Genomic DNA, 11,032 nt, shown 5'->3' with positions numbered 1-11,032 from the left:
GTGTGAGCCGACCAGTTTCCGTAGACGGCCACAACAATTTTTAAGACAAAATAACCCAAAAAAAAAAATTCAACAGTTCAAACGGTTATACAGATCGCTGCTGTACGGATACTACAGAAATCCCATTCAGAATCCCATTCAGAGTTCTGTTCAGTGCAGTGACAAAAGTGACGTCAACGGAGAGCTCCAAAGTGCAGTCCAGTCCCCGTCCAGCAGCAGCTCCGCGTCAAGCTCTCTCCCTCTGCCTTAACACCAGTTTTCGTAATCGAGTCGTGCAAAAAAACATAAAAAAGTGAATCTGTTTTAAAAGTTATCGTTGAATCCATCTCGCTCGCACCCTGCTTTTAATTTGTGCGTCTGTTTCACTGCCGTCGTCGTCGCTCTCACCGCCGCTGTCGCTGGTGAAGACGCGATTGTTTATGTTTTTTTGTGTTCTGAGCTGCCTGTTTCCCCCGCCCCTGCCTCTTACCCCTTCAGAAGGTTGAGAAGTAATAATAAAAGCAATACAATCACAATGAAACGAAATTGAGTGAACAAAAAATTTCGCTTACAGAAAAGCAACAAAATAAAATAAGTTAACAAGAAAAAATTCGCTGGCGGGCGAATTTCACGCCGTATTTAATCTTTGCCCACTGACCGCCTCCAGCTTAATCGCTGCTCGTCTTTCTTTCCGTTCCGTTCGCGTGCGCGTGTGTTCTGTGCTCCGGCTTTGGCTCCAGCTTCAGCTACCGCCACGGTTCCGTTTCAACTTTGATTTCGATACGCATCCGCTGCTGTCTTCTGTCTATCGTCGCTCGTTTCTCCTATCGTTTTCGTCGCACTGCATTCATCCCGAACGGCACACGGAAAAAAGAGTATAGGCAAGAGAAGTTTTAACTCTATTTGAATTTAACAAAAAGGAGCTGTACCACCAACATTGCAAATTGTTTGGAGGAGATCTTTGGTTAAGTCAATCAGATTATCACAGTGTTTTGTGGCCACATATATTCAAGTGCAGTAACAACTTGGAGATTTAACAAAAGCGAGTATATTTTGAAAAGCTTTTGTTTTGCCATTAACACACAAAGTAGGAAGAAACTTAGGTAAGTACACAGATGTTATATACAAAGATAAGTGCCATAAATTATGGCGAAAATATACATACACCCGAAGATTTTTTAGGAATTATATCAAAGCAATATAAAATAGGAACTTATTGCCGAATTTATCGTGGTACCTTCTTAGTATAGTCTAGAAGATCCAAAGCCATTAATCACATGATCTTCTTCACTGTTGCCAGACTTTTTCCCTCCTACTTAGAACAATTCTCTGGCATCAAACAAGAAAAAAGTTAATTTACATTTGTCTTTGACATTAAAAAAAAGGAGCTGTTTAGATGTCTCCTACTAATTTGCAGACAAGTTTTTGTTAAAATTATTACTCCATATGTGATTTTTGATTGAAAATGGCGGACCTGCTAATGCTTTAATAAAACAAAAAGGTGTTGGGAACTGTAATAAAAAAATTTTTTGTCGGAATTATCAATGTGGCTTCGCTAAAGCGAATATAACCGCACATATTTGGTAAAAAGATACTGATCATCCTTAAGAACAATCCTAGGGGAATAAAAACCAAACTTAAATTAGACATGCATAAATACCACTAAAATGCATGCATATTTACATATCTCTGCAAAGTAAATAACAGTTCTCGTAAACAATTCGCAAGGTGGGGTGGAATAAACAAAACCTCTATACCAGGATCCTGCTCTGCTAACACATAAGTATTAATTCATACTACATACCTACTACTTTTACAAAACTTCTGTTTTAGTTGGGCCCCACAAAATGGGCTTGTTTCCCAGTGGAGGTTGAGTGGAGCTGGTTTTGTTTTATACATATATTTTTTATATTACTGAAACAACTTTTCGAGCCACGCTGTTGTTGTAGGCTTATTATCTCATTGTTGCTGGTGTGTGTCTGTGTGAGTGTGTGTGCTTGTTGGTATTTCGGTGTGCTTTTGCGAGCCTCGGACCAACGCGATTTTGTAATATCGCAACAGTTATTATTGCCCGCTACGCTTTGCTCTCCTTAATATTGTTGCTGCTATTGCAACAATAGCAGTTTTTTATTACAACAAAGAGAAAGAGTGTACAAGAGAGTCACCTAGAGAGTGGCAGAGAGGGCTCCTGCTCTCCAGCTCAAGAGCGCAAGCAGCATTGAGTATTTGAGCCGGAGGCTTCGAACTTTCTGTACTATTGATATTCTTTGGAAAGCAATCAAAATGCCGCTATATTGTCTCTTACAATAAATATACATACATACATACATAAATACATATATTTTTATTTATGTACATATGTATCCTCAGACATATTCCATATATATTATAAATGTATGTAAATATATACATATGTACATATATATAAACATTTTTTATGTATATCCCAGTGTATGCCTCATTCATCGCAAGGGTTTCAATGAATTTACATTTTTGTTTCGGGCATTAATTCACTTCTGAATCCATTGAGAGCGCATCGAAGACGAAACGATAGTAACCTGATGGTTCGTATTTTTTACTTTTGCTGCCATTTGCTGGCGTTCAACATTCATCAACAGTTGTGTGCTGCTGCTACTCATATTTCTTGCTCTTTGCGTTTTCTTAACATTCATGGAATATTTGCTACGATCCGGGTAGTCAATGTACTCAAGTTTATTTGTTTGTCAATTCCACGGAGTTAATGCTATGATTTATTAGTGGATGTTAATATTAATCTATTGAAGTTGCATTGAAATGTTTCGAAAAAAATGAAGATATACAATTTTAAATACTCCGATAAAAAAACTTGCGTATTATTATATCATGACTTAATTTTAGTTTTATTTTTAAATTTTATAACGGGAAACACGCTAATTTTCTTACTTCAAGAACAATTTAAAATAAACAAAGCGAATGTGTAATTTTTCGTTATACAAAAATGTTCCGTTTACGCCATTGCACTATGGGTAAAAAGCCCGAATTTTTTGGGTAAAATATTGGAATGCGACTTAAGTGTTCTGATTCCAAAATATCCAGATAGAACAAATCTGGGGTTAGAAGATTTTTACCTAGTACCATATGCTTTTGCGCTTTTTCTTTTTTTTTTTTTTTGCAGCATTAATTGTAGCTCTATTTCAAAGTTTAAATAAAAGTAAAAATATGAAATTATTAGGTCGAGGTATTTCAAATAATGGCTAATACATGTTTTTTGATAGTTTTGTGTAGATTTTTAAATGTCCAATGTCTTGTTCGTGTATATTTTTAGCTTGGTACTAACAATTGCACATGTGTTCTGTTGAATTCTACTTTTGCACAACACACCACTGCACAGAGGTTCCAACTACATGTTATTAACCATATATTATAGAATCACGTGGTGTTATTACTTTTTGCCCGTTTTTGACCCTTTTCGAAAAATTTTAAATTTTGCAGATGCTTATGATTTGGTTCAACACCAATCGTGAAGCAGACGCAATAAAATTTTATAGTTTAAAGAGTATTGACAAAAACTGACTAACTAAAGATGAAACTATTACAATTCAAAAGAAAATTATCCAATTTACTGCTTAGTTAAACAAGTACTAAGCGAAATGCAATTGTACGTTGGAGCGATTCCAATCAAATTACTTTTAACCAAACAATCATTCAATCAGTCAATCAAATATATTTTTTTAAAGTTCTAAAATGTTTTATCATAATTTATCTTTTGAATAATTTTTTATACCCGGTACTCGAAGATTAAATAGGGTATATTGTATTTGTGGGGAATAACGTTTGTATGTAACGCACAGAAGGAAACGTTTCCGACCCCATAACGTATATATATTCTTGATCAGCATCAATAGCCGTGTCGATAGAGCCATGTCTGTCTGTCCGTCTGTTCGTCTTGTTTGTCGACTAGTTCTCAGAGACTATAAGAGCTAGAGCCACCAAATTTTGCATCCAGACTTCTATATGCTCACACTGTTACAAAGGGTTACAAAGGGTTACCGAAAAAGGGCGAAAACCTCCCAAATCTACAGTTTTGAAGATAAAAGAAAACTAAAAACGCCATTCCGTAGGGAATGGCCATATCTTAGCTTATGTTTGTTTTTTTTTGTGTGCGGTCGCTGCCTCTGCCGCGAGTCTGCAGTGTGTGGGACATGATGTAGATGACAGATGAAGAAACAATTTAAAATTTGACAAAACACCCCTAAGGTGCAGATGTAGTACTGAGTGCCGGGTATAAAAGTTGTGACGCGTAAAAAGCGTCTCACACGTCCCTTCTCGTTTAATAATAATTACGACGTAAATGGGACTCAGTTCGTATGGGGGCGGAAGGTAGGCGGGGTCCAAATGACTACATTTTTCCGAAATTCTACTTTAGTCTAACTAACATTCATGCCAATTGGGCATTCTCTATTTTTTGGATTAATGCCAAAAAAAAAGGCTTTTTACCCATAGTGGCTAATTTTTCACAGGGAAAACATGAGCAATACGTCATAAGTTCAATTGGTTTCCGTTTAAGTGTTAAAAACAAAATTGAAATCTAAACTTAAGTCAAACATTTCTGGCAACGTCTTCTTTAATTTCCATTTCACTTTCATCTTTATGCGGTTTATAACTTTTCCGACTGTAGCCGGCTTAGACCGCAGCAGCGCCGTCCACGCAGCACGCAATCAGTTTAGACTGTTGTTGTTGCTGGTGCATGTTGTAACTACAGTTTGAAAATTATAACAAGAGCAACGGTAGTTGCAACAACCAGCGAGAAAAGCATTTGAAACATAAACGGCGAAAGAAAATATTCCATTCCGAAACTCAAAACATTTTTGAAAGCAAAATTATAAAATGTGCAAATTGTGTTGGTGTCTGTTCTTTGGCCTAACATATAATTTATGTTGTGTTGCTTTATATTTTTGTTTCTAATTTTTTTTTCTTTTCTTTGCGGTTATTGCTTAGCCATATTTCAATTTTATTAGTTTGGCGTATTGCGTATACGCAGCGTTGTGTTTCTTTGACTGTTTTCTTCTTCTCCGACATTTTTTTCATGCCATTTTTCAATATTTGCACATTTTTTTAATGGTATCCTAACAGGTATCTCCCCAAGCAGGTTTAGGCATTTATTTAAGTATTTCTCCCTCTCTTTCTTTTTCTCTCTCTATCTCTATATTTTTAATGAATGATAATAAGTGTACGCATGTGGCTCGTTCTGCTTGGGTCCATGCTTAAGTTGTCTCTATTCGGCTAATTCTCCCAGGTGGGTATCTACATAGATATACATGTCTAAAAATCTATATTCGCCTAAAAACAGATGTTGCGGCCAAAAGTTTTCCAAACATCGAATGCCAAGGCCCTGAAACAGGTTTAGAAGCAACATCTTTGGTGATTTCAGTCAGCTTACTCCGACTTTAGATGGTGCTTAAAAGAAACAGATTCCAAAATTTTGAGAGCGTGTATTTCAATGTTTTACCTTTCTTTTCTTGTTTCTGCCCAACGTAAAAAAATTTGCACAGCTGTTTCTTCACCCTCCGATGTTGTCAGCAATGTTTTCAACACCCGACTCAAGGTACAAGTTCCCAAAGCACACATACATTGTCTAATAAAAATGATCAAGACAATGGGCTAAAGATTCGCTCGCCCTTATCCACACACACAAACTTACACACTGACAGGAAGAAAATGAGAGAGAGAGAGAGAGAGGCTGAATATGTTGAGCAATAGCAAAATGTTCAGGTCACAGACATTTTACGTAATCTCCGCCACCGCTTCCACCGCCACTTGATCGCTGTTTGCAAGTTGCAACGGATTGTGTCTGCAAGATGCATTTGTTTGTAAATTTCTCAAAAAAATGTATAATCTTTTGTGCAAAACGTTCACAGCTGAACCTTGTTATGTAACCTTTGTGGGGTGTGAGTATGGGTTTGGGTCAGAATTGGCCTGTTAATTACCTTCAGCAGTGCTGTTAAGATCCCTATGAGCTTTGGCTAGAGCTAGTGTGAGCTGGTAGTAAATGATAAGTAAAGTTCATTGTCAAGCGAAATGAAGAGCTAATCACACTTGATAGACGTCACTGGCGCAGGTGCTTACCATCTAAACAAGGGCAGGCAACAGAAACAGCATTGGCAGCAACCGATTTAACTAAAATTCAGCTTTCTTGCGATTCAGGGGCAAGACGAGGTGTGGCCCAGAGAAAGAAAGGGACGGGAGGAGAGAGGTGATGGCCCAGTCCGACTGTCAATGTCAATTTGGGTAAAACGCTGACGCCCCTTGAAAACAGAAACAGCCAGCGACGGACTTACAACAGACCTGCTGCAGAAGTGGCAGCAGTGGAAGCGACGGCAAAACCAACTCAGATTGTTGTGTCAGCAAATTCATTAAGAAAGCAAGGGAGCTGAAAGCAAAAACCAAAGCCATCAACCACACAAAAAATTCCCATAAAGCCGAAACAGACGCTGACGCTGGTGTAAATGCCAGCCGACAAATAAATAAAAGTCAAGAAAAGGCCAAGTGTTGGCTGACTCGCTGTCGGTGGCATAACTATGCGGAAGCTGACTATGCAACTAGCTCTCTGCCTCTTTCTACGGCTGCTGTTGTCTCTTTCAATGGGTTTTGGCACAGTTCCAATTCAATTTTCATTTCCACCGTTTTGGGGCAGGCAGCTTCTGTTCGAAGTTAGTTGACATTTGATGATGCGTATAATTTTTTATACCCGGTACTCGAAGAGTAAATAGGGTATATTGTATTTGTGGGAATAACGGTTGTATGTAACGCACAGAAGGAAACGTTTCCGACCCCATAAAGTATATATATTCTTGATCAGCATCAATAGACGAGTCGATAGAGCCATGTCTGTCTGTCCGTTTTTCCGTCCGTCCGTCTGTTCGTCTTTTTTGTCGGCTAGTTCTCAAAGACTATAAGAGCTAGAGCCACAAAATTTTGCATCCAGACTGCTATATGCTCACACTGAAACCAGTGTATTTCAAAAATGAGCCACGCCCCCTTCCGCCCCCGCAAAAGGGCGAAAACCTCCCAAATCTACAATTTTGAAGATAAATGGCCAGAATGAAAAAATTAAATTTTAGTGGCTAAACCCACCCTGTCCCACAGCTTTTGTTGTTCTTTTCACATTCTCTCATTCACACTCTGCTTCTGCTTCACTTGGCCCCTGCCTCTGCCGTCCCTCTGTCCGTACCTCTACCGAGTTTTTTTTTTTTGTGCGGTCGCTGCCTCTGCCTCTGCCGCGAGTTAGCAGTAGGTGGGTCTAGGGAAGGGCGGCGAGCCAACGGAGCGTGTTGGTGACGTAGATGACAGAAAAAATTTAAAATTTGACAACACCGCTAAGATGTAGTCCTGAGTGCCGGGTATAGAAGTTGTGACGCGTAAGAAGCGTCTCACACGTCCCTTCTCGTTTTTGAAATACACCTGTAACAGTGCGAGCATAATGAAGTCTGAATGCAATATTGTGTGGCTCTAGCTCTTATAGTCTCTGAGTAATAGGCGTTCATCAAAACGGACAGTCGGACAGACGCACAGACGGACGGACAGACAGACATGGCTCAATCGACTCGGCTATTGATGCTGATCAAGAATATATATATACTTTATGGGGTCGGAAACGTTTCCTTCTGTGAGTTACATACTTTGTGCACAAATACAATATACCCTATTTAATCTTCGAGTACAGGGTATAAATATGAGCGGGAATTATGCAAGATTGAATATAAATAAAAAATAGTTTTGCCATAGTCATAACCTTGAGCTGGCTGCGACTCAGATTTATGCATGCACGCATATGGCGAATGATTCGACCCTAATCGACCTTAATTATGCAAATGATCGAATCAATGGAGCTGCCGGGCGTCTTGTGCCGTTTCTACAGAGTATATTGCATTCGTTTCGCTCACAACAACGTCAAGTTGTATCCTCGGGCTTAGTCACATCAATTTGGTATTCGTTGACTTCATTAGAATTGACTTCTTACATGCCTTTGATTCATGTCTGTCTGTCCGACTTGTTTGTCGGCTAGTTATCAGGTGGCTGGAGCCACCAAGTGTACTTCCAAATTCTATCATTATTATAGCTAGAATCGAAAATTCATTAGCTTTGGCTACCCCCACCCCGTCCATCAGTTTTTTTATTTTTGAACATTCTCTTATTTTACTCTTTGCTTCGTGCAGTGTGCGGCTCTAGGGGAGGGGCGAGTTAACAGAGCGTGTTGGCGTGAGAAGAGGTGTATATGACAGATGTAGAAAAAATGTAAAATGTCAAATGTGAAATTCGAAAAAAAAAACAAGGTACCGGCTGAGTACCGGGTATAAAAGTTGTGACGCATAAGAAGCGTCTCACACGTTCCTACTCGTTTTCGTTTTATATTTTGGTGAAAGTCTTGGCGGAGCGATGTCTTTATGCATACGGGAAGATAAAAGAAAAATAAAAACGTAGTTCCGTGGAGAATGGCAATATCTGTCAGATCCCTTTGTTAGGATCAGATCGGGTCATTATTATAGCCAGCATGACGAAATTCATGTCCTGTGCCTGCCTCCCACCCCTTCCAGCAGCGTTGTTTTGCCCATTCTCTGGTGAAGGGGGGCGTGCTAAAAGGGCGTGTTGAATTATGAAGTGATGTAGGTGTAGATGACATGTGTAGAAACAATTTAATATTTAAAATGTATTATTCGAAAAAATTATCGTCTGTGAATCCGCCAGTATCCGCCTTGTGGTAAGGAGAGGGGAAATGAAATGATACCTGCCCTAGACTTTCTTTGCATTGAGTTTGGGCCACCAGAAATCTTGCAAACATTTGCGTGCAAGTTGTGCAAACAAAACCATTAGGGGGAAGCGGGCAACTAAAATGTCATGCAATTTGTCGTAAATGCCGCCGAGATAGGTTGCAACATGAAATTGCAGTTGCTGAATCTGTGCTGTTGCTGCTGCTGCTAACGCTGTTATTGGTCAGTTCTGTTTGTTTTCTTGGTCGGCTTGTCAAAAGGTTTGGGTACATTGGCATGCCACGGGATGGGATGGAATGGGATGCTATTTGCCTCTTGCCACGCTTCGCTGCATCATTATTGACAATTAGCAGCATTTGATACCCGGCGGATGTACTAAAGCTACAACAGCAGCATCATTAGGAACCAGCAGGGCCGGACAAGTTTGTCTTACAGTCCCGCTTCTGGCTTCTCGGCATTGTGCAACAATTAATTACTCAGCCAACGAGTCCGAAAACTAGGTTTTGCAACTAAAAACAATTATTATTGAAAATCCGTACTCGTGGCATTCATGCAGTTATGTAGACTGTCGATGATGGCATGTACTTACTGTACTTGGCACACTGTAATAATGTCCATTTGAGCATGACCAATAGGTGTGGGAGTGGGGTGGAGCTGGTCAAGGAGAGTAGAGTTGAGTTGAGTGTAAGGCAGACATTTTTCGTAGGCTTTGTGTTCCGCAATCGGCTAAGAGAATGGAAAAGTATGGGAATGGGAAGAAATACGTAAGGCAAACTTAATAAGAAGAGTTACATGACAGAGTGGTGCAAAATGGAAGGTAGTAATAAGGTAATAAGCTAAAGATAAGTTAATGACGGAGAAAATAAGATTAACGATTCATCGAAGAATTCCTGTTCTGAAAACTTTCGTTGAGGTGGCCTTTAAAACGTACTGTTACAATAATTCTATAAGTTTATCTATACATATGTACATATATTAATCGACTATTTTACTCTTTCATTTCATTCATTCAGATTAAGGGTTTTAAGGAATCTCCGTAGCACACTCTATGCGAGCTGCACGTAAAATGACCTACACGTTGGGACTCATCACAGCGCTACTTCTGGCCAGCAAGATATGTCAGGCCATGCCAGATGTAAGTACAGACAGCAAGCACGTATCATGTTTAGTGTATCGGTGTACCAGAATTCGTCTATGAATTGAATGCCATAAAAATAAACTTGGGGGGCACTTACCACAGTCAACAGGGTAACGTGGCCGTTTAACAAAAATAAAAAAAAACCCGACCCAAAAAGCCCCCAGTCGGCGGTTTCATTGTCATTTGCATTGTGCGTAATTAGCATTTCAAGAAATAAAAACAACATTTTATGTGTATTATAAATAATTACAAAGCAGTGCACCGCATCGAAGAGAGTCTCTATTCCCTACTCGCATATTAGAAATACACAGACAACTCGTGTATTCTGTATTCGTACTTTTCTGTATGGTGTTTGTGTATCTGTGTGAGTGTCTCATTTAAATTCAATTGAAGTCCACACTTTTGATTGTGTCATTGCAGAAGTGTTGCCAACAAAATGTTACCCTAGGTAAAATGTAAAGAGTTCTTGCCATTAATTCAAGTACATTCCTTATCTTTTTTGTCCTTCCAGCTAGTTATACCCGGTACTCGAAGAGTAATTCGGTTATATTGTATTTATTGTGGTAACGCACAGAAGGAAACGTTTCTGACCCCCTGATAAAATATATACATATATTCTTGATCAGAATCAATAGGCAAGTCTATGTCTGTCTTTCCGTCGGTCTTGATGAGCGCCGAAAAATCAGAGACTATAGGGCTAGAGGAACCTAAGTTTGTGTGAAGACTTATGTGATATCACACTGTCAAAATTTCGCCCTGCCCCCTTCCATCATCACAAAGCGCGAAAATCTGCAGTATCCACAATTTTGAAGATAAGAGAAAAGTAACGAGAAGGGACGTGTGAAACGCTTCTTACGCGTCACAACTTTTATACCCGGCACTCAGTACTGCATCTGTTTCTTAGCGGTTAAATGTCAAATTCTATATTTTTTCTTCATCTGTCATTTACATCTACAACACTTCTCACGCCAACTCGCTCTGTTAGCTCGCCCCTCTTCCCTAGACCCACACTTTGTAGACTCACGGCAGAGGCAGGCAGCGGCCGCACACTGCGCGGAGCAGAGTGTGAATGAGAGAATGTGAAAATATAAAGCTTGCAAATATAAGCTGCGGGACGTGGTGGGTTTAGCCACTGGAAATAAATTTCTTCATTGTGGCTATTAATTGT

The 11,032-nt window shown here is 39.5% G+C and overlaps 1 protein-coding gene across 8 annotated transcripts in view; it reads left to right on the top strand.

The window, feature by feature from the left end:
* LOC117578726 (venom metalloproteinase 3) overlaps positions 1 to 11,032 on the top strand; it is a 59,379-nt gene continuing 48,347 nt past the window's right edge. For 2 of the 8 annotated variants that reach the window (XM_034264405.1, XM_034264389.1), the window contains exons 1-2: positions 2 to 1,082; positions 9,740 to 9,861. In XM_034264405.1, the coding sequence (XP_034120296.1) occupies positions 9,775 to 9,861 (87 nt within the window). In that variant the 5' untranslated portion in view covers positions 2 to 1,082; positions 9,740 to 9,774. Of the gene's footprint in view, positions 1,083 to 9,739; positions 9,862 to 11,032 lie in introns of all 8 variants that reach the window. The other 6 variants (XM_034264416.1, XM_034264442.1, XM_034264398.1 and 3 more) reach the window with 5 other exon arrangements.

Source organism: Drosophila guanche, unplaced genomic scaffold, assembly GCF_900245975.1.
Source record: "Drosophila guanche unplaced genomic scaffold, DGUA_6, whole genome shotgun sequence".
Classification (NCBI taxonomy): Eukaryota; Metazoa; Arthropoda; class Insecta; order Diptera; family Drosophilidae; genus Drosophila; species Drosophila guanche.
The sequence above is the reverse complement of the archived record's forward strand: the minus strand, read 5'-3'. Positions and strand labels throughout refer to the sequence as shown.